Below are 24,987 nucleotides of genomic sequence, written 5' to 3'. Positions count from 1 at the left end.
GATAGACTTATATATAAATTTTAATAGATTTTGCTATATCTATAATTTTTCTAAATGTTACTATATACTTAATTAGTTAATTATTTTGAATCTAATTGTTATATTTGCAACTATTTTCGGTATATATATATATATATATATTTTAAATTATAATAAGTTATAGTTATAATAATCATAGTCTAAAAAAACAATTTAAAATTAAAATAAGAATTATTTCTTAGTATTTTACAAACATTAAATTATTTATGATTTTATAAATCAGGCACTAAATGATAAACTTCATAGACTATAAATATACTTATTTTGAAATTAAAAGATTTTTTTTGAAATAAATAAAATACATAAATGAAACAAAAACCCAAATATTTACGGTCCATATAATAAAATAAAAAGTCTATGAAACCAATCATTTATTTTTAAATATTTCAGGTTTGCTTTTGCCGTTTTTGAATTTTGCATGACTCCAATTCCTTTCTTCTTCCCTTCCATCTTCTTCTCAACGGCTGTATTCTCCTTTCTCTTCTTTTTCTTTTGCAATTTTTTTTGAAATAATGATTATTTTTTTACAATTATTATTATTCTTTTTCATTAATCTTTTGATATTATTATATTTGTTTTCAATCCGTCATCAATCTTGTATTGTTTTTCTCAATGGATCGTGAACATAGATGAACTACATGATCGTTTACTATAGGATTTTCAAAATCATCGTTTATCATGAATTACATGATCATGTATCATGAACTACGTACAACGGTTGTGTATCACGATCTACACGATTGTACTAGTGCTTTTCAAAATCATTGTTTTATCATAAGCTACATGTTCGTGTATCATCATCTACATGATCGTTTACTAGGGCTTTTTCAAAACTATCGTTTATTATGAACTAACAATCGTATATCATGAACTACACAATCATATATCATTTCCTATGCGATCGTGTATCATGATTGTTTAGAAGAAAAATTACACACGCGCGTGTAACCGATTAATCGCGTATTGACTGAGGAATTTTCTTGGTATCTTTCATTGTGAATATGTGGACTTTTTCATTTTTCAAAATTGTTCAAACAATATAAATATTTTTAACGATTTGTTATATTTTTTAAAGAACCTCTAAATAAAATTACAACTTTTGTTCTTACTTATTTTAGATTGGCTTGCTACTCCATTCTAACTTTTATCGGATGATACCACAAAAAAAAGAAAAAAAGAAAAAGAAAAAGAAAAACCAAGGGTTAAAATTTTGAAAATTAACTTAAATTAATATTAAAGTATTTTGTTGGTTAAATTACAAATAATAATACAAAAAAGAAGATATTACCGAATGCATTTTATTTTATTTTATTTTTTGTATTTTAAACAACTTAAGAGAAGAAAAAAGAGAGAAAAGATTTTTATTTGTGAATGTAAAAAAAACAAAAAAGGAAGGGTAAAAGTAAAATGGTAATTGGAAACGCGAGGCAATAATTAAAAAAAAAAGAAAGCCCTAATTGAATTGTTGTCCCCCAATTTGTTGGGAGTTATACGTACATAATTTTTTAATTTGGAAATACTTTGTGGAGGGAAAATTAGAAATCGTAAATAGCAAAATCACTATTTTAGCCCTCCTAACCTCTAATAATTACGTACCAACCTACCCTTGTAAATGAACTGATTTTAATAAAAAAGGCACTCAACGACTCTGCCCCTTTCTTCTAGAGACTAAAACCCGTCTTCTTTCTTTCCTTCTTTCTTTCTCATTTTAAACCCAAAATTACAAAAATCAATTTCTTTTCGTTCCAAAATATGAAGAGTTTTGTTACCCAATCACGCACCTGTTGACCTCTATGGCGTTCTTCGACTTCCACGATTCTCTAATTTCTTGGAATTTGCTGCATTGGAGCCTTGTTCTTCGGTGTTGCCATACTCGGGGTTTGATCCGTTATTTTGTTTTTTAGTTTTTTCTTTTCCTTTCTCAGTACTTTGTGTGTGTGTGTTTTCTCTCTCTTGTTTTTAAGTGGTTTTTTGATCTGGGTTTGGATCATTTTGCGTTTTGGAGTTTTGGGTTCGGTGGGAGGAGTGGAAGTTGTTTTTTGTGTTATGGGTGTTGTGTTGTGGGAATTTTGGTTAGGTTCAGGGGGTTCTGTTTGAGCATTTTGGTATTTTTGGTGTTTTTGGGGTTATGGAAGAGGAAACGGGTGCCGAGAAATTGTTGAGGAAGGGGAAAGAGGAAGATTTTGATTTTGATCGAGTTTTGGATGGGGAGGGCACTCAAGGGTTGAGGAATCTTTATGTAGGTGGTGAGGAAAATCTGATTTCGGTTTCAGTTAGTTGTGATTCTGAGAGAGAGTCGCTGGAGTTGGAAATCAAGAAGGGATGTGAGGCGAGAGTTGAGGAAGTTGTGGTGGATGTCTTTAAGGGTAATGGGGAAAATGCTGAAGTGGAAAATAGGAGTAGGAAAAGGAGAAAGGTGGATGATGGCCACATTGAAGGTGGAAGTAAAAAGGTAGTGGAGAAAGTGAAAAGAAAACTTATGGCTAATAAACTACGGGGTAGTGATCGAATTTTGCGGTCGAGTTTTGGAGTAAAGGTAGAGTGCGATAGTGTAGCTGCTAGTGAAGAGAATAATAGTAATATGGAGGTGCAGAATTGTAGGAGCACTAGGTATGGCAAGAAATTAATGAAGTTGGAGAGGCGAAGTGAAGAACAAGGAAGTGAACAACAATTGTTCTCTGGAGATCAGAAGGTAAAAAGAAAGCGTGGGAGACCACGGAAGGCTGAAAAGGAAGCTGAGGAAGTAGTTGTTAGTCCAAAAATAGTTGTTAGCCCCATGAAGAAGTTGAAACGTAAGCGCGGAAGACCACCCAAGTTGGAGAGTGAAAAGAACCATCAATTTGTTTGTGAGTTGAGGAATAAGAAGTTAAAAAGGAAGCGTGGAAGGCCACGCAAGATTGATAAGGAAAATGACAATTCATTGTTTGGTGAATTGAATAGTGAATTGAATACATTGAATACCTTAAAACCCAAGCGTGGAAGAGGAAGGCCACCAAAGTTGCAAAAAAGCAATGGAGCGTTGAAGAATGAGCACACTGAAGGAATAAAGGTTAGACTAGCGAGAAAATTAAGTATGAAGTTGAGAAACAGGGTGAGAAGTAATGTGCCAACTGATCGGTTTTCCTCAGATAAGAGGCATATTAGGAAAGCAATACACATGAAGAAAACTTTGCCAGCTGGGAATGATTTATCTCAGGGAATTTTGGAACCAGAAGCAACACCAACAGCAAGTTCAAAGGTAATTACTTGTGGTGAGAAGACTAGGGAAGCGAAGAAAGTAAAAAAGCGCAAGATCGAAGCAGATGAATGCAAGAGATCAATAGCGAAGAATTTATTGAGAGAGAGGATTACTGAAATATTAAAAACTGCTGGTTGGACAATTCAGTATAGACCCAGATTTAATCGGGAGTACAAGGATGCAGTTTATGTAAGTCCAGAGGGACGAACTCACTGGTCAATCACCCTGGCTTATAATGTGCTTAAAAGGCACTATGAAGAAGGCGATGGCGATTCCACAGTTTATAAGACTGGTTTTATATTTACTCCAATACCAGATGAAGAGATCATGACACTAACAAGGGTTAGAAGAGCAGGGAGGGAGAAGGATGGAGAATTGAAGAAACAAATGAGAAATGAAAATTTTAAAATAAGAGGGATCATTGAAAATATGAAGTGTAATGAGAAAGCAAGTTATCCAAGAAATCCAGTTTCCAAGTCCACTAAGAGGAAAAGGAAAAAAGCTTTGTTGCATCACGACCTTCATAATTCTGATCATAATAGCCTAGAAAAGGGGTTTCCTAGTTCATTTCGGACACAAAATAGAAAGCGATGTGCTTTATTAGTTCGGAATACAGAGGAAACTGCCGATTCTTCCAATGATGGTTATTTGCTATATAATGGGAAGCGGACACTACTTGCTTGGATGATAGATTTGGGGATTTTGTCACTTGATGAGAAGGTACAGTACATGAACCAAAGAAAGACACGGGTGAAGCTTGAGGGTAGACTTACAAGAGATGGAATTCATTGCAACTGCTGTGATGAAGTTATTACAATTTCAAAATTTGAAATGCATGCAGGAAGCAGAGTTGGTCAGCCACTTGAAAATATATACGTACATACTGGTTCTTCCCTCCTCCAATGCCTGTTGGAATCATGGAATAAACAAAATGAACCACCATGTAAAGGGTACAATTTTGTAGATGTTGACGTCGAAGATCCTAATGATGATACTTGTGGAATTTGTGGAGATGGTGGAGACTTGATTTGTTGTGATAGTTGCCCATCTACGTTTCATCAAAGTTGCCTGGATATTAAGGTAAGGGTTCATCAATTATTGGTGTGTGTGAGTTACATTCAAATGCAATCAAGCGATCCTTTTGGGTCCATGTCCTTCCTCTGGCTACATTAATTGGCGTTTGATTTTTTTTTTTTTTTTTTGATATACCAAAGTTTATAATAGTTTGCTTTTAAAATCTTGAGCCATTAACTGTTTTGTTTTTTTGTATAACTTTCAGAACTTTCCTTCTGGTCCCTGGCACTGTTTGTATTGTTCATGCAAATTATGTGGACAAGTCACGACAGAGTTACATCCAAGGGATGATCATCACGAGGCAGCTGCAGATGTGTTATGTAAATGCCATCTCTGTAGGAAAAATGTAATGAATCTTAGATTTCTTTTTCCCGTGGATTCTTTGTTTTATTCTTTTGTAACGCTTATGTTGTTATATTACTGTAAACAGAATTGTGAATAAGCAATTATTATTTGCAGATCATCCCATATGTGTTCAGATGAATAATGCTTCTGGTGATGACGTGGATAACCCATCGTTTTGTGGGAAGAAATGTCAAATGGTAATATTTCAGTTATTTGTTATGATAATCAGAGTTGGAAATATTTAACTTTTTTTGAGTTCACAGTTTGGAATTGGAAATGGATGTTTATCCCTGGCACTACGATACTTAAAAACCTCTGGTATTCTTAATTTTGGTAAAGTGGCTGTGTCAACATGTAGCAATTCATCAGTTATCTATCCACAGCTTTAAGTTAAATTATACCTTTGCATGGTTGTATTTTCTTTGAATGGGAACAAGGCTAAGTTTCTTGGTCATGTGTCATGGGTTCTTTTTTTGGAATGCAAATTATTTGAATTCGTTCCTTTCAAATGTGTAAAAAAAAAAAAACCGTTTAGTTTACTCAAGTTTTTTTTTTTTTGTTTTTTTCTTTTATTTTTATTTATGGTGCTTTCACTTACTCAGTTGAACTATATGATGTTCCAGTTACATGAAAGGCTACAAATGCTTCTTGGGGTTAAGCAGGATATGAAAGAAGGATTTTCATGGACTCTTATACGTAGAAGTGATGTTGGCTCAGATTTTAGTCTCTGCAGTGAAGTAGTTCAGAAGATTAAATGTAATTCTGAGCTTGCAGTTGCCTTGTTTGTTATGGATGAGTGCTTTTTGCCTGTCATTGACCACAGAAGTGGCATTAATTTGATTCATAACATTCTCTATAACTGTGGGTAAGTGCCTTACAACACTAAGTAACTTATTAGTTGTTTACATTTTTTTGTCTGTATTCAAAACATGCACGAGTTGTTTAGTTTTCCTTTTCTCCTTACCTGACATAGTTTTCCTCCCAGCAACTAATCCTTGAGGTTGTAGGATACATTAATGGACACACTTTCATCAATTACTTGGTTTCTAAATTTGTGGAAAATATCAACTTATTAGAATGATGAATGTCCATGGAATTTTTTTGTTCTTCACAAGTCTATTCATCAAAAAGTTTATTCACCGAGGAGTTGCTGGTCCCTTGACTATTGAATGTAGAATTCTAGCTGAGCGGTAACTTAATTTTACATTCAAGCTTTTCCAAACTTATTCTAGAAAACAACTGTTACTAGTAGTTAGGTTCTTCTGATGCACACATTGAGATGCTTAAAATGATGGGAATATATGTACTTTTATGATAAGAAACTGAGTAATGCATTGATGGGAAGATAAATACAAGTAGGGTTTATATAAGAGCTTGTGAGTTGGTTAGAAGTAAAGTGAAGGGATAAATACGAAGTGCTTTAGGTTTGATATCCCACAAAGCCACAAAGCAATTGACATCTCTTTCCAGGATGATAGTTTTTGTTTAAGGGGTTGCAAGTTGAAACTGTATTACAAAAGCATCACTTTTGTTGCTAGATATCTTGGCTCTGAAGTCTTAAGCGGCCTAAAGGTTCACGTTAGGGATGAGGGTTCTGTAATGGGGAGGAGTGCATGAAGATAGTGAATAGCATAATATTTAGGACTGGAATGTCTTATGTTGGTAGGACCTTAATTTTGTCTGGTTAAGCCATCTATCCTTCATCAGAGAAGTTGTCATTTTTTCTTCTTCCATAATGACATATATGGATGTAAATATGGTGAACTGAGATAAAATGACTGGCTTCAAAAGCATTAAAAATTGCTCATAAAATTTTCATGTGTAAACCCAATTTTAAGTACAATGACTTGTAGTTTTTTTTTACATGTATTTTAGCCTCTGAATACCTTCAATTCTTTCGATTTCTGTGCTTGCTGTATTAATTACTAAAGCAATGGAAGCAAGGCATGTGTACTTACAAGTGCTAAATTCCTTTTTCAGGTCAAATTTTACTCGTCTAAATTTTAGTGGCTTTTACACTGCAATTCTTGAAAAGGATGACGAGGTTATATGTGCTGCATCCTTAAGGTATGTGTCTAGTTTATCTTGCGCTTAAATCTCATTTGAATTCTTTGGAAAAACTATTGTATTTATCTTAAACTGTTGGAATGTTCCTATTAGTGGCAAGTTTTGAATTTTAATCTAGCCCTCGTAAGGAGGGTATGCCACCTTCCTTTTGGGGCAGCTCCAGACTCCAAAGTCTTAGATGTATACTTTAGATAGAAAGATCCAACTTTATACTATACTCTTTGAGTTTCTTGAGCATTTGGTGTGTTCTTCATTTTCAGATCTCTTAAAGGACCCTATTGGCTAGGAATGGATTCTGGTCACTAATGTGCTTTTGTAAAGCTCTCCTGATTTTATACAGGTTATTCGGGAAGTATTTTCTATGAACAACAATGGAGGAGCTCAAGAATGTCTTTGCATGGGCCTGTGGTTCCTAGCTACAGGTTGGCATGTCATCGGTAGGGCATGCTTTGACTTGTCTCTTGGTCCATTAGTAAAGACATCCTTGTCTCTATTGTTTTTGGCTTGCCTTTATGAGGATGGTGGTAGGTAGCTTCGGCTGATGTGTGGTCTTAATGCTTGGGGAGGTGAAAGGAGGTGGTAGTTGGTTATAAGTTTTGCGTTTAAGAAGGCATGGCACTCTTACTCATCTTCTCCAGCAGTTTCTTGGACCTTGTTTAAGGTGGAGTTAGTTCAATTGCTTGGTCCGTTTCAGCCAGAACACTTTTCCTATATGTAGTTAACCTAGATGGATTTTAACTATGAATCCAGGTTTTTATTATTTGAAGATCTCATTGAAGTAAACCACCCGGAATTGTCTGAAATACAGTTGGTGCATTTTGTTTAAGATGCAAACTTTACTTGAAGTGTGATTCACTAAGGTCAAGGGGACCACCAGCTATTTGAACAATCCTCACTATTAGAGCTGTGATCTTTCTTGTGCTCACAAGCTCTTATGAGCGAGAGTAAGAAATGGAAGCTCCTTTGGATTTATTCTAGGGTAGGACAGTATTCTTTCCTGATCAAGTGAGTGCAAAATTGTTGGCCCTGTCCTATGGAAAGTTCATAATCATACTTCGTGTGTATTCATGTTAATTATGTTGTATACCACTTGTTATTTGCAGTCCTTCAAATGTTTATAAAGGAACAGTGCATAATCACTCACCTTTTATTTATTTATTTATTGGTTTTGGTTGTGGGTTCTTTTCTACGAAAGGCTAGGCTCTGTACAGTGCTTTGGATGCTATATACATAGCTCTCATCGTCTAAAATATTGTGAACCTCAATCTTATTTTATTATTTAATCAATGCTACATCTTCATGTTTTTTTAATATATATTTTTTAGGGGCAATTTCAGAAATAGCAAAATATTGAAACTACTTACAAAATTTAGCAAAATCTATCGAACACTCTATAGTACAATTATGTTTTTTTGTTATATTTTGTAAATAGTTCTATTTTCTTTTTGCTATCCATAACAATTCCCCCTTTTTTTTTTTACTTTATTTATTTATTTTCTAATTTTCAAACCTATTTTGCAAGCTGGGCAAGAGGGCATCAAGAAGTCTTCTGTCATCCCCACATTTAACGTAGTTGATCTGTACACCAGACTAGTTTGTTCAGTATACCATATTGGGGATTGATCTGAATTCTAAAGGGAGGGGGAAAGGGCTTACGTATTTTTCTGTATCTTTTACCGCTTGATGGTCCTAAGTTAGTTGCATGGCTTTATAAATTAGCCCTTAGTTTCAGGTTGTCTGCTAGTTTTGTCAACTATTCAGTGGTTGAGGAAGTACTTTGGAACCTATCAAAAGGGTTGAGACTTGACTTTAAAAAAGTTTTATGGAAGAGTATGAACTCAGTATTTTTTATACATGCTTTCTAGTTGTGGAAGAGAATACTCTTTTTATTTGTTCATTTATTCATTTTTGTTTCTCCCATAAATTTCTAAACACTAACATTGAAATTCTGTCCTGGTTGATGAAATAGGATCCATGGACATGAATTAGCGGAGATGCCTTTCATTGGAACTCGTTACATGTATAGGCGTCAGGGAATGTGCCGTCGCTTTCTTAGTGCAATTGAATCGGTAGGTTATTGTGCATTCTATATCTTATTGTATCTTCATGCTATCGCGTATTCTTTGTGCTCCAATAAATTACTAGTATTGATTAATCTTCTAGGTTTCATTTGGTTGTTTCTTGTTTTCCTACTAGGTTGCAGCATAGACAGAGATGCATAACAGTAAATAGGTTTAGAATTAGCTTTGCGGCCATAAGTCAAAATTTGTAGCGAGCTACCTCAATATGAAAATGTGTTAGATTGGAACTTGGTGAACTGAAAGTTTTCGAAACTTTTTAGCTATCAAATAAAATTCTAAAATATATTTGGTTAGAACTTGAGCTTTGAAGCTTTGAAAATTTTACGTATCAAATAAATTTATGGACTTGGGTAATATCAGTGAAGGATCTTGTATATTGTCTTCTCAGTTACTGGCTGGAGTAGTCATCTTGATCAAAGTTTCAAAATAGTGCTTTAACATATACTACGGCATAAAGGAATTCTCAAGTGACTACGCCCCTTGCCAACTGTAACTTATATTAGTTCTATACTGTCTCATTTAATCTGAGTTGAATGTAAATAGTTCCTCGTGTTAGTAGTTCCCTCTCCTAAGGAGAGGCTTGATGACATCCGGTACTTTTACTTCAGGTACTAATATATTATTGTGCGAAAGTCATTATTCAAATGTGTGCATTAACAGATATCTGACTTTTTTGGGTCCTAGCTGACTTATACTAAGTTCATTTAAAATTCCTATCATTGTGCTATTTGATTTACTGATACATGCCTGTTTTTCTTCTGTTACCCCTTTATCTGTCAGGCTTTGTCCTCTCTAAATGTGGAAAAGTTGGTCATTCCTGCAATATCTGAAGTAAGAGATACATGGACTTCTGTCTTTGGTTTTAAGCCCCTTGAAGAGACTACCAAAGAAAGGATGAGGAAAATGAGTCTGTTGGTCTTTCCTGGTGTTGAAATGCTGCAGAAATCGCTATTGAAGGATCATCTTTCAATGGAGTGTACAACTCTTGGAGAAGGTATCTAATTATTAGAGATTGTGCTCATTGTGCACTCATCGAATTCGTATGGCTACAGATTATTATTATTTTTCTTGTAGGATCCATATCCAAGTCTCCTGAACTTTCAGAACATCAAACGTCAGAGGTCGATGCAACCTCCCCTGAAGAGACACATTCTCCTTGTCCTTGTTTAAATTCATGCAGTGAGGGCAATGCAAAAGATGGATTGGGGATTTCTGGTGAACCTGCAGTTATTGAATCCAGTGTGAAACCAAATGATAGGGTTTCGAATGGTGATATTGATAATCCTACTAAGGATGTCAAAGCCAATGGTGCTGATGTTGCTGATAATAATTTGGGGGAAAGGAACCAAAAGTTTGAGAATTCATTGAACTCTACATGCCTTTCATGTAAGGAGGATAAAGAGGCTGGCCAACACCATACAACGTCCCTTGGTTTTACCACTTCAGACCCTGAAGACCGGAAGTCTGAACTAAATGGACAATTGGATGGAAGCAAAGCTATCAATCAAAAGTCCAGTCTGGAATTTCCCAAAGGTACTGCAAGTGTTGATTACCAGGAAACTGCAGCAGAAATTGGTAATCATAGTGACAAACTCAAGTCTACTCAGGACGAGCATGTAAATCAGCCAGAGACAATCAGCTCTAGTAAACTCCCAAAGACTGATCCGGTACATGATGGGCAGGCGGTCATCTTTGACTTGGAAATTGCAAATGGTTGCGATGCCACTTTACATATGGACGATAAAACTAGTTCTCCCTCTGAAGGTGATAGGGGTAATGCTCATTGTGTATCTGCTGAAGTTTCTTCTAATTGCCATCCAACGGAGGATGTCTTGTCGTAGGCGGATGTCCTACGAATCACTGGGATTTCAGCAAGTATCTGGGAGGATGATAAGAAATGATGATTGGAGCATCATCAAATCTTCACCTCTGAAGCAGGAGAATTGAGATGAGCAGTTTACCAAATCTATAGGAGTCTGCTTCACAGATTAACACATGCCACACTGTATAATAGATCACTCTTCTACTAAAACTTAGCTTCTGCTTTGGCTTTTCTTTGCGCCATTGCACAACTGAATGTAGTTTTGTTGCGGTAACCCTCAAGTATGATCCTGGCAGACCAAGCTACTAATATCCTTTTGATCTCAAACCTTTGCATCTTCGTTGGCTACCACTACAGGAATTCATGCTGCAGAACTCTTTTTGTTGGCCTTACTAACCAGTGCCATTTTTGGGATGGATGATGATATCCACCGCCCCCTAATTCCCCCCAAAAGAAATATTTTCTAGATTCTTTTATGGTGCATTTTGAGTAAGTGTTTAGGGAAAATTTGATCTTATGTTCATGTCATTTAACCTTGGGGGTAAAACGGTTTGTACATCCCGTTTTTGTTTCTGGCATACAGTTCTGGAGAGCGCTGTAAGTTTTCTTCTTACGTTACTAAAATTGCCCAAAAGGGCTGTTCATTTTGAAACCTCCTTGTTTACTGTAAATTAAAAGTTTAATTGGTCTACTATGGAAATGCTATTGCCTTTGTACATCCTTTCTTCTTTTGTGTATTCATCGTTATGTTTTATTGTGACAGATAAGACTTGGAATCAGTTTAGGGTTATTCTAAAAATTATGGTTTTAAACAAAATGAATTCATAGTTAGTATATAAATAAAGTAGTGGCTGCAGCTCCAGGCACTTCTTACCAAAAGGGTTTTAATGCAAGTATCTGAGCTATAAGCGGTATAGAATAACTTTCTCCTGGAATTGTGTATTCTATTCTTGTTTTTTTTTATTCTAACTAATCCTTATAGATCATAGTTTTGGGTTCTCTTCTTCTTTGTACTAAGCCAAACTTCTCATCTTGATGAGAAATTTGGGTTAAATAGGTTGGTGAATTTTAGATCATTGGAATGTTGGTAAATTTGAAGATTTTGCAAATTCCTACATTTTCTTTTCTATAGGTGCTGTAGAACAGTAATATGAGCTAAAGGAGTTACTTACCGTGGAAATTGTGTGCCTGCTAAATTGGTAAGATAAACTTTTGGTAAAATTACAGATTTACTGCCTTAATTTTCAAGTTTTTATGTCTAAATTTTTCAATATTACCAGTTTAGTCTCAGAGAAAAATGTAGTTGATGAGATTGTTGTGATGGTGAGTAGATGAGATTGTTGTGATGGTGAGTTGGTTAGGAAATGTTTCTATTTTTGTCCTTGTGTAGGAAAATCGGATTGCTCGTTTTCTAGCTCTCTATGCAGTTGGGTTTAAGTCTCACTGATTTTGGAAAGGCTTGAGACTCTTGTTTCCTTAGTTTTGGTTTTTGGATGAAATTAACCTTGATTTGTGTCCTCCTTTTGCCCCTCGAGCTTTAGGTTTTAATGAAGTATTGTTTCAATTTTTTTTATATTTGTTGATCTACTAGGTTCAAATCGAAAATTGTGGATTTTATTGGACACAAAATTCTAATTCACATTAAATAGATCAATTAATTTTAATAAAAATCTTGAATCTGTAAAGACTCATTATATAAAAAAAAGAAAAAAACGGACAGAATAACAAACCATGAACTAATAATAATAACAAAACAACAATAAAAGTCTAACTTTTAAAAGCACATGAACTAAAATCCGAAGAATCGTTAGGATTCCATACTTCAATTGAGTGGAGCTAGCTTACTTTATCTAAGTGTCTAAATAAGTATAATAGTGGGTGTTTTCAACTATTTGAATTTTTTTTCTTACGGTATTTACTGTTTTTTATCGAGTATTTTCAAAAATATAAAAGAGGTAAAATATTTACAATTTATAGGACAATTTCGAAAACGGAAAAAATCCAGAGACTCATCGTGTAAAATATCAAAAATGCCTTATCAACCACGTCGTCAACAACGCGCGCATAATATATTTGCGATAGTTTAGACTTGATTATTGTTTGGTGCGATCGTTTAGATATGACTACAATTTATCTTTTCAATTCCATCGTTTAATTTTGTTACGGTTACGTTTAAATTTGGTTACATGATCGTTTAGATTTGAGGACCCAAATCTAAATGATTTTTTTCTTAAATTTGGTACACGATTTTCTAAATTCTTTTGGTATACAGCGATGATTTTTTTTTTTTACACGATCGTTTACGTTTTAAAGTCAATCCAATTGATTTTTTTTAAGATTTTTTATACACAATCTTCTATTTTACTTTTTTTTTAACGATCATTTACATTTGGCTACTCCAATCTAAATGATTTTTTTTATCAAGATTTTTTATACACAATGTTTTATTTTTTTTACACGATCGTTTACATTTAGCTACTTCAATGTAAATGATTTTTTTTTCAAGATTTTTTATACACGATCTTTTATTTTTTTTATTTACTTTTTTACACAATAGTTTACATTTAGCTACTTCAATCTAAATATTTTTTTTCAAGATTGTTTATACACGATTTTTTTAGATTTTGCTAATTTTTTGTACACACTCATTTAGATTTGGTTAATCAAATGTAAACGACGTAAAAAAAGAAAAAGAAGAAAGATGATAGAAAGAAATTACAGCAAAAAAAAAGGAGGAAAAGTAGAAAGACGATGGAAATAAATTGAAAAAAGAGGAGGAAAATAAGGAAGATATATTAAACGACATAAATAAAGAATTGAAAAATAAGAAAGATAGAAAGAAATTGCAAAAAAAAAAAAAAAAAGAAAAAAGAGGAAAAAAGAAAGATGATGAAAGAAATCGGAGGAAGACGATTTCATGGAAGAAAGATAGAATGACAAACCTGGAATATTTAAAAAATAGGTAACTTTATGGGTTTTGTTACATTGTATTGTAAATAGTTTGTTATTTTGTTACATTTACGAAAGTTTTCCATCTTTTATCCATTTTTTTTTGTTATCCTATTAACTATTTTCTACATAAATTAAAATAATATGTCCTTCAAACACAAACTATTATAATTTACATACTATAACAACCATTAACTATAATAAATAACACAAACACAAATTATTAGAATTCACATACTATAACAACCATGGACTATAATAACAAACACAAATACAGTCATAAAAAATTAGTAACCCTTAGTTAATTAACTTTCCCCCAAAATCATAAGGCACCAAAATTGTAATTTCATGTTACTCAAATTACACTATGATCAAGAAACCCACCACATGAAAAATAGTGGAAAATAGAATTTAAGTAAGAAGTACTCCACATAAAAAGCTTTAAAGTATTCCACTTGGTTAAAGCAAAATTCACTGAATCTCATGAGTGCATATGAATCCACCCACCCACCCACTTCTAGTCTTCCCCTCCCATTCAAACTTATAACACATAAAGACTCAAATATATACATATATATATATATATAAATAAAAAAGAAGACAAAATAATAAAGATTCCCCCAATTTGGCTGCATTGATAAATTAAAAATATTTACAATCCAAAGATTCCCATTTGGCCTCCAAATGTTATGTTATTAAGTACAACCATCATTTGTCTCCACAGCATTGGACAACCCTATCTTAAAATATATAATTACAATATTATTCTTATTCTTATTATTATTATTATTTTGTTTTCTCTAAACTGTCCTTTAATGACAGTAACTTATCATTGTTTTTAACTGTCTTTTTTCATGGGAGTGAGAGGGCAGTTTTGGAATATATGGTTCCATGTGGCCCATTCAAATTAGGGTTTAATTTCTTTCTTATAAGAGCATGTGTTATGCAGAAGGAGGATATGGTTTTTTTGTGTGTACCCCCATGTGGTTTATTTTTTAAAAAATTTATGGAAATTGGGTTTCGTTTGGTTTTGAGAAATGGGGAGAAAAGTGAGAGAATTTGTGAGAGAAAGAGAGAGAGAGAGAGAGAGAGAGAGAGAGAGAGAGAGAGAGAGAGAGAGAGAGAGAGAGAGAGAGAGAGAGAGAGAGAGAGAGAGAGAGAGAGAGAGAGAGAGAGAGAGAGAGAGAGAGAGAGAGAAAGAAGGCATCATCTCTTCTTATGATTTGCTTTATGTTGATCTATATGACAGTGTGAGTGCTGCTTTTCATGTGTTGCTTCACATCAAATTTCACAGAAATATTTTGGGGCTCTTACAATTTTATCTTTATGTTTGCTTCCTAATTGCCAATTTGTATTTTTCATCTTTATATATTGTCTTTATTATCCACCTTGTCATATGTATATATAGAGAGTTTTATTAAACCGTTAAAGAACTAGTTTGAGAATTTTAGAGTTTAGTTCCTATGGTTTAGAGTTAATTATCCTCTTTTAAGGATACCAAATATCCATCCTTTCAGAAAAATACTTAGCATATCTCGAACTACATCCTTCTCCCTCCACACTCCAATTCTTCTTCTTTCTAAAATTTTCTTAATCATTTTTTACATGGTAATAAATTTTCTTTGATATTTTCATGTTTTTATAAGTTCAATATCAATATGTGGCGAATCAATATTTCAATTACATCGTAGGAAAATCCACAAAATACAAAAAATAAACATAAGAATGAATTAATATAAATATAATATAATTAAACATGTGTGCTTATTCGAGAATAAATTTTTTTTTTATTTATTAATTTAAATTTAATCTTAAAAACTTTTTGTTTTATAATTGTTTTCAAAAACATCTTCTTATTGTTATTTTCATCGAAATTTTCATAAAATTAAGATTTTGATATATCTATTGATATTGATATTTTAAACTTTGGTATATAATGAGAATTATAAGATGTATATAGACGGTATATCTTAAGATGTATCAAAGTATCCGTCTATATTTAATACATGATTGAGTTGTCGTCTCGTTTTCTTGTCTTTTATCTATTCTTTTTTTTTTTTCCACCATTTATTTACTAGGTCATGTCAAATTATACCATCTAGGTAAAAGGTGTTAAAAAAAAAACTATAGAAAAAACCAAGAAAGCCTCAATCATAAGAATCCATAACCCTTGAATAAGAAATTTGTCTTTAGCCTTTACGTTAAATAATCAATACACTACACAACTTTGACTAACACATAATTATTAGATTAAATTTTGTCTCAATGTTAAATTATATTAAACTTAAAATGGATAACTTAATGTACTCTTCCATTTCATTTTTATTTTATTCATTTTTTAAAATCAGAATTTAATTTTAAATAAATGACACAATTAATGTTTAAACTTTTACATGCGTCTAAATTTATCTAAGTTCCTAATCTATTTGAAGAGTTATCGAGGAATGATTTTGTGTAATTTTTAGAATGACTATCGTAATAAAGATATTATATAGTTTATTGCGATCTATTATAAATAATTTATAATAGAAGAAAGGAATGAGAAGGAAGGTGAAACGGTGTAAAAGAGCAAAAAGATAAATTAGTCCAATTCTTTTGGCATTAACAATGTTTGATGAACAAAAAAAGATACAAAATGTAAAAGAAGATGTGGGGGCAAAAATGTTAAGGAAACAAAAAAGTAAAAAAGATAATGGTTTTGATCTAATAATTAATTAAGGTGACAAAAACCAAAGTCATGTGGGACCCACCTCTTCTTCTTCCCTCCCCTCTACACACTTATATTATATATATATATATATATATTCATATTCATATTCATAAACTCAAAATCATCATATCAAAAACTTTATGATTAATCTAATCAATATTTTAATGGAACCCCACATTTAATAATTAATAATTATTATATATGCATCAATCTCTATCATTTTGTTAGCCGGAGATCTCACAGCCACCGCCCGGCCCCCCCGTCGTCCACCATTGACTCAGATTCCCGATCCACATTATTCCCCTCTTCCTCCGTCTCCTTCATCGCCAATGGCGGTTTTATTACCGTGGCAACGTCGGCGAAAGCCTTAAGGATATGTTTATGAGTGGCTTTAGGGTTGAGTGCAAGATAGCATAAAAGAAGTTCATGCAAGAATTCCCAACTTGACTTTTTCATCGTTGTTGTCGTTGCTGCCGTCGTCATTTTCTCACGCGCCTCCACCATCTCTTGCATTGACCGTCGGAAGTCCATGTAAGGGTCCGGTGAGTACGTGGGGATCACATGGCTATTGTTGAAGATCATCAACTCGTCGTCGTTGCCTTCGTACCTGGCGGAGTACTCGGACGACAATGACATGGTCGTCGTGGATTCGGTAGTAGTGGGAGTGGTGGATTCTATGATGGAGTTGGAGCTGCCAGGAGAGGAGAAGAAGAAACGATGGGAGGTGAAGGCGGTAATGAAATCGACGGCAACGTAGGCGTCGGGATCGGCGACACCAATGTCATTGGCGAGGCCGAAAAGGGGGGAATTGGAGTCGGAGTTTGTGGTGGTGGTGATCTCGTAGAGGGAGTTGTAGTTTGTGATGAAGGCGGCAGCGGTGGAGGAGAAGGAACGGGTGGTTTGACGGCGGCGATCTGGGGTGTGGGTGATGGGGGGAGAGGATTGAGTGGCGGAGAGAGGGTTTTTGATCTTTGTAAAACAAAGGTTCAAATAGTTTCTTCCAAGTTTGGTTGGCATTGTTTTTCTTTTTTTCTTTGTGTGTGAATTTCAAAAATGGCCAATGAGAGGACTTCCTCTCTTTTATATTATTATTGGAAGAGAGAGAGTGAAAATGATAAGGTAAGTGATAAGAGATTTATATGTTTTGTTTCGCTTACATTATTTGTTTTGTTTTTTTAGGCAAAAGACAGGCAATCAATTAGACCAAACTCTCTCCAAGCCCCAAATCAAATCAAGAGGAAGTGAAGAACATCTCGGATACATCTTCTCAAATAATAAAAAGAAAACATTGTTCTAAGAGGAGGCTAAAATCTATAGTAAAACCAATAACTTTGTTCAATCTCTCGAGAGATACAACAAAAATGAATTAATAACATCGATAACACATTATTTCCAACGAAAGGAATATCGATATGACCTTCAGGAGTTTAACAATATCTCCAACACATCAAAGACTCAAATTTAATTGGGGGGTAATTACTAGATCAACACTTCTCTGCTTAATTGTAGATTCCAATAATGCTCCAACTTCTATAAGCTTACATACATTATCTATTTATATTCTTCTCAAAGAAGAGATAACGATGACTCGACATATCTCTATATAATAATATATTTTTTCTACTTATCTCTATTATATCAATATCATCAACTTCAAAAAGTCATTAAACATTTAAATACCATTTGTGATCTATTTAGTTTTTTTTTTTTTTTTTTTTTTTAATAAACGAAAACTTGAAACTTAGTTTTTTAAAATTTAAAATAGTGTTTAATAGACGTTTGACGATACTGTAAACGTTTTATTATCATTATAATTATGTGTTGTATTGAAATTTATATGGAATGAAATTTATAATTCATAAATATTTTGAATATCAGTTCTAAAAAAAGAAGAAGTGATTATTTGAAAATTGGAAATTATGATTGCAACAAAATTCATAGTTTAGGAGGTAGTTTTTTATGTAACACTTTTGATTTATAGTTTAGAAAACTTGGTGATGTCAATTTAAGAAGTATGCCCATTAGATCATCAATATTACATTTTTCTTCAAGTATTTTTCATATGAGATTCTCAAATATATATATATATATATATCACATATAATAGTATCTTAAAATTAAACCACTTGATTCACTTTTAAAATTAGATTAAAATATATATGCGAGTTCTTAATGTTTTTTTTTTAATTTTTTTTAATTTGGTTCAAGAAAAAAAAACATTTTCTAATCAAAGTAGGTAACTGATTGTACCATATAATTTTGAAATGATAAGTGATGATTAATTTAAATTAGACTAATAGACAATAGAAAGATGTAATTAATATTAAATCAAGTTTAACACATTAACACAGTCCACCGTTAAAAGTCATAAAAAGAATTCGTAAGTTCTAAATTTTATTTGGTGAGTTGGATATCTATATTTTATGAAGAAACTAAAAACATAAAGTTTTGTATTTTGACTTTACACATAAAACTTTTGAGCTAATTACAATGTTTTTTAGAGTAAAAACTTACATTAAAAAAAAAAAAACCCATTAATTATAAAAATGCTTATAAAAAAACATTAAAAAAAAATCAAAATATTAGAGAGATTAAGACTTCGTTAAGAGGGATTATAGATTTGAATAATTCTTCCACTTCGTATTTGATGTAATAGTTTATTAAGAAGTATTTTATGCATTGATGTAATATTTAACTAATTAGAAGACGAAAATTTTGAATCTCCATCTAACATTTTATTTGAATAAAGAAATGTGTCCTCTCCTTCCTTTATTGTGAAACTTCAAATAAAAAAATATATACACTAAAGACTAAGTTATATATTTAATTTAGCCATATAAATATGGTATCAGAAAGTACCATAACCATGAACATGAGCATGAGCATGAGCATGATCCACGAAGTGCAATTTACAAGCTTAGGTGTTAAAAGACTTTAAAAAAATAAATTTGAAAACATAGAATTCAATAAAATGGATTGTATTTCACGTTTTTAGTTATGCGTTTTGTAATATATTTCAAAAATGAATTATCATTAAAATAATTAATTTAATTGTGTGTTTGATACAATATTTATAGATAAAGTATAAAACTAGTTATATTTAATAGTGAATGTTTGGTACTTTAAAATATAATTAATTAATTTATAAACATATTTTAGGCTGAGAAAATGAAGTAATTATTATTAGGTTATATTATATAATTTATAAGATACATTTTTAACTAAAAGTTTATAACCTAACACATTATATTTTCAACAGCTTTTGTTTGATATAGTTGTATATTTTAAATTTTAAATTTAAACAAAAGTTGGATACGTAAGAAAATATAAAAAAAAATATGTTCAAAATTTGTATTGTTTGAATCATAAAATTCAAAAATATAATCCAAATTTACAAATATAAAACATAATTTAAATTACCTACTAAATACACCTTTTAACTTTTCATCCTTAATTTGATTTAAAAGAGGGAAAAAAACATGTATAAATGTGAGATGGTAACTAATTAAAATTTAGGGTTATTTAAGTCTAAATATTAGAGTTTATATATTTGTTTGATCATCCAACCATATCAACTCACAAATGAGAAAACAAGTTTCATATAATTGTTGTACAATCCTTGCTTTAAAGACTTCTTTTTTTTTTTTTTTCCTTTATTACTCATCGGATTAGAATGATAAGAGTCACACATTTGAGTTTATCAAACTTATCGTAGCTCATGAGTCTGCAATTTGCAATCCCTTCATCAATAAAGTGCACCATAGTCTAGTAAGCCATGACCAAGAGCCAAGTGAACATACACATTGAGATGTTTGTGACTTCTCTTATTCAATGTCGATTTAAGTGTTGAACAATAATCTATGATGAATCCAATTTTATGGAGTCTTAATTTTAAGATTTTAAGTGAAATTCAACCATGATAACAGTAATTGGAATTAGGATTTGAGGTGATATATGAAGTGAATTGTAAGTTAGTAGTTCAAAGGTACAAAGTGTGTTGACCAAACAAGGTGTGAGCGTCAAACCCCATCATTTAATAATACCTTCTTCCACAAAACTTCATCTGTAGATAACTCCACGCGCACTCATATGCATATCCACCGCCAGCTTTGGGTTAAATGGTGTATCTATGAATGTAATAGTAATACACGCGACAATGTGGTGGTGGGGTGAAATGAACAACTACTCTAGAACGGAAGCAAGGGCGCACATGCAAAAGAGTGGTGGTTGGACCTATTCTTTTCCTTTCTCATTAATTTGCTTGCTTTTCTCCACAATCCTATTTTATTATTTTATTTTATTTTATTTTATTTTATTTTTTTTAATATAGTTTATACCCTTTTTCTGGAAGATAATAATTTAGTTGTTTTGATTAAGATTTTATCATTTGTTTGAAAGGTATCCTCAGTACTTTCAAAAGTAAGTTGGATGTTTCAAAATTTTCTTTATCATTCACACATGAAATAGTGTGATAGCAATTTAAGATGGAATTGTATTACCATGTAACTAATCTCGATCCCTTATTTAAAATTTTTAACAAATTATATTCTAAATATAGTTTTAAAATATTTATGAAAATTTAGAGATAATATTACTAACTAATGGAAGAATATAATGAATTTTGAAATTAGTGATAAAGTTCAATGACATTTTCTATAATTTAGTATATAAAAAACTGATCTAAAACTCTAAATTTTACTATTTGTATTAAAATTACTTATATATAAACCCACAATACCATCGTTGATCTTTCTTAAATATTTCAAAACTATTTTTCTTTAGTTTCAAACAAAAACTGAGACTTAAAAACGTTCTTAAAGTTAACAAAATTTTAGATTACTGAATTACTTTAGGTCATCACTATATTGCTTTGAGTCATAATTTACATTGAAAATCTTGAAGATCAATATAAAGAATTAAAATTAAGCATTCAATAAAACACTGCAACTTTTTTTTTTTTTTTATAAAATAGATGCATATTTAAGATTTTCAATAATCTAGTCTTTGATCTAATATTTTTTTTTATCACTCCTGGTGCCTCTGTACTTTGTGAAACTTATATAACAATTTAGTATTTTTAGTTAAATGTTTTATTGAATATATTTCACCAGATTCGACAACATTTGATGGTCTCTAAACATTATTATGTATTATGCATTTTCTGAACTTCGTGTTAAGGACACTTAATTTTAGAGCTTCTATGATTAAGTTATCGATCCAAAAGAAAAAAATAATACATCGTCTCGGTATAAATTAGCTTCCAAAAATTTTAAGCATTTTTTAACTATACTCTCATATAGATTTCTCCTAATTCATATATGATCCCGTTTTATTTATGTACCTATCTTAAATTCTAACAAATTAATCTTTTATAAAAATTTTAAAATAAATATTTTAGAGACTAGATCCTTTAAAATTACTAAATTTTCTTTCTTTCTAATACATCACATGTGTTTGAATAAGAACAAAAACACCACTGCTCAATTAACTCAATGTTATTGCTCTCTCTTAATTTTACCCAATAACCACACTAATTTTCACTACCAAAATTATCTTTTTCACACCATGCTAATTTTGAAGTTTGAAAATACATCTTATTTTCTACCACAATCTAACCAACACTTAAAAATAAGTATAGAATTCATAAAGTTTATACTATAAACTAAAATTTAATTTATAAAATAATAGATTGGCCCTTGACCCATTAACTACAAGCCAAGCAAATTTAAGATCATTCATTAACTTCTTTTTTCCGATTTATAAACTTTTTAATTTTTAAAAACTACAAATAAAAAAGAATTAAATAATTATCAAATAGAAATGAATTATTTTAAATAGACAATTCAACAATCATTTGATATCTACTTACCTATATATTTTGTTGTTGTTGAGTTATGTGATGGATCAGGTAGAAATGATGAGACTTGAAAAAGAGATTGTACTAAAAAAATAGTACTGTATAAACAGAAGTGATGTGAGAAATGAGAGGGAAAGGAGCAACAAAAAAGTTTTGGTGATTTGATATTTTAATCAAATGTCACCTTACTACATCTCTCCCATTATTGTACTTTCACTCCACATTTATTTAAAAGTAATTATAGCATATACCATTCTTTTCCATACAAAGTTTCATAAAAGTCAACATTTACCAAAAATATCAGTTTTAGCACCCTCCAAATTTGACTACTTATCTGTTCCACTATTACCCTCAATCTTTCAATCTAATTCTATTCTTACATTTTCTTTAATGATTTTATCGTTATATCATTATTAGTCTTATCAATCTCATCTTTATGTAATATCAATTTTATTTTTAAATTTATATTAAATCGAAAAAATTTATTATGAATAACAAAAATGCTAAATTTTGTATTTTTTTTTTTTTTTTTTTTTACATTTTTGCTACATTTGAATATGTTTTTATTAAATATATATTTTGACTAAAAAAAATTATTCTTACTTTTTATTTCTATATTTTTCACTATTTTAATCAATTTGCTAATTCATGTTTTCTTAATCTTTCAAAAGGGTATATATTAGGAAGACTTTAGAAATTATTTATAAAATATAGAAAAAAATAAAAAAATAAAAAGAAACATAAATAGATTATAGAGATCGATAAATTTTGCTATTTTTTAAAATATTTTTAATATGAACTTACACTTTATATTTTCATGTGTAGATCGAAGAAAAAAACGAATACTCTTTTCAAATACATTGATTCTTACAATTTAATAATAGAAATCTTTCTATTATTATTAAATTGTCAAATCCAATAATGACTAAAATATTTGTAATTTGGATCAATCTATTTCTACATATTTGGACCGAAGATTTAATTTGAATTCATCCACATTTGTCTTCAAATATTTTTATGCTAATTTTATTTTATTATATTTAAAAAGGGTTGATAAGAAGAATATTAAAATTAGAGGTTTACTTTGTATAAATGATAATTTTATTTTTAAATTTACAAAATAGCAAAACATAAAATTTTTAAATAATAAATGGAAAAACAATGCCTTAAATGCTCATACCTAATTAACAAATGTGATTTCTAAATACATTTGTAACAGAATCCACAAATACCCTATAATTAATACAAATGTGAACCCACATCCACAAATACCCTATAATTAATATAAACTATGCACCCACACTTAGTCACGACTGCTCGAGGATGGAGGCTTCTTCAACGGCGAGGAGCGCATGCCCTAGTGCGGCAGCGTGCTACGGAGAAGGATGGATGGTGCAACAAGCTCCATGTGAATGGGAGATCATGACGGTGGCGGCTGGGTTCGTGGAGATGCGACAACGGTGGTTGAAGCTTCGTGGACAAACACCGGTTGGAGCAGACACAATCCACTCGCTTCAGATTTGGACGTCGCGACACAGAGGAGATGGCTGACGGAAAGGGGAGCGGCTTGGGGTGTGGCGGCTTGGGCTAACGATGAACAGAAGCTTGAAGGAGAACTAAGGTGATGGTGGCGGCTTCGATGGACGGAGGGAGATTGTCGGCAAAGATCTCGATGGAGAAAAGAGAGGCAGGGGTAGCGGCGACAGTGTGATTTCGAAGAAGAAGAAGAAGATGAGAGGGCGGGGGGGGGGGGGGGGGGGGAGGGGTTGCGGCTGAGATGATGAAGATGATGATGAATTATTTAGGGTTTAAAAATAATAATAATATAATTCATATTATATATTATATGATATTATAATATTATAAAATTTATATTTTTTTTTAGTTTTTCTTTTCCTTTCCAAACTTAAATAACTTTAACACTCAACAAAATAAATTATCTAAAATTAATAGATTGTAATTATCTTTGGCATAATTTTAGGAATTCAATTTAAGAATCTAAAATTAATACACCGTATTTTGTATCTTAATAATTAGGGATGTTAAAACTAATGACATATGACATATCTTTAGGGATTGTTCAAACAATATAATATATTTTTATTTAGTTAAGAATTATTGTTTACAAATACACTGTATTCGTGATATGTGATATTTTATTTGATTTTTTTTATTTCAACAAATACACCGACATGGCAGAATCTTAGGAATCTAATGTTAGGAATGCAAAATTAATGATTTTTCATAAATGATTTAGAAAATAAAAATGTTAAAATTAAGAGAATGTAAACTTAATTTATTATGTATGTTTTTTTGGTAAATAATTTAGAAAATGAAAAATGATGAGACGGGAAGGTTGAATTTTGACATGATTTTAGGGAGGGGTTGAATTTTGAATTTAAACTTAACTAATTTAACAAAGATAATTATTTGCATTATATTTGTCATGATTTTAGGGGAATGATTGATTTATTTGATCGGGTATTAAGAAGATATGGTAGACTAAGGCAAAGGAAGAAGATGTATATGACATAATCTTATGAATCTAATCTTAGGAAGACAAGATTAATTATTTTTTAAGTAATTTAGACAATAAAGATGTTAAATTTTCGAAAACAATATCCTTTCCTCTGTTCTTGGTTCAAATTTTCGTTTCTGCAGCCATCAGCGTTTCAGTTGATTGTCAATATGGTCTTCCATGCGTTGCTTCCGTCGAATCTTTTAATTTCGTTTCCCTTAATTCTGCATTTTTATCCTAGATAATTAATATTTGCATTGTATTTGACATGATTTTGGGAGGGTTGA

The 24,987-nt window shown here is 31.5% G+C and overlaps 2 protein-coding genes across 2 annotated transcripts; one reads left to right on the top strand and one right to left on the bottom strand.

The window, feature by feature from the left end:
* The first annotated feature begins 1,697 nt into the window (after positions 1–1,697).
* On the top strand, positions 1,698–11,384 carry LOC103492658 (uncharacterized). The gene is made up of 8 exons (XM_051082597.1): positions 1,698–4,357; positions 4,557–4,773; positions 4,811–4,893; positions 5,320–5,561; positions 6,677–6,763; positions 8,733–8,832; positions 9,625–9,838; positions 9,919–11,384. Exons 1-8 carry the CDS (start codon positions 2,168–2,170, stop codon positions 10,683–10,685), a joined length of 3,900 nt encoding a protein of 1,299 aa, XP_050938554.1. The 5' UTR covers positions 1,698–2,167; the 3' UTR covers positions 10,686–11,384.
* A 4,898-nt stretch (positions 11,385–16,282) lies between these two features.
* Positions 16,283–17,375, bottom strand: LOC103492656 (transcription repressor OFP12-like). The gene has a single exon (XM_008453112.3). It carries the CDS (start codon positions 17,340–17,342, stop codon positions 16,563–16,565), a length of 780 nt encoding a protein of 259 aa, XP_008451334.2. The 5' UTR covers positions 17,343–17,375; the 3' UTR covers positions 16,283–16,562.
* Positions 17,376–24,987: the final 7,612 nt, after the last annotated feature.

This window comes from Cucumis melo, chromosome 1, assembly GCF_025177605.1.
Source record: "Cucumis melo cultivar AY chromosome 1, USDA_Cmelo_AY_1.0, whole genome shotgun sequence".
NCBI classification, from domain to species: domain Eukaryota; kingdom Viridiplantae; phylum Streptophyta; class Magnoliopsida; order Cucurbitales; family Cucurbitaceae; genus Cucumis; species Cucumis melo.
The sequence above is the reverse complement of the archived record's forward strand: the minus strand, read 5'-3'. Positions and strand labels throughout refer to the sequence as shown.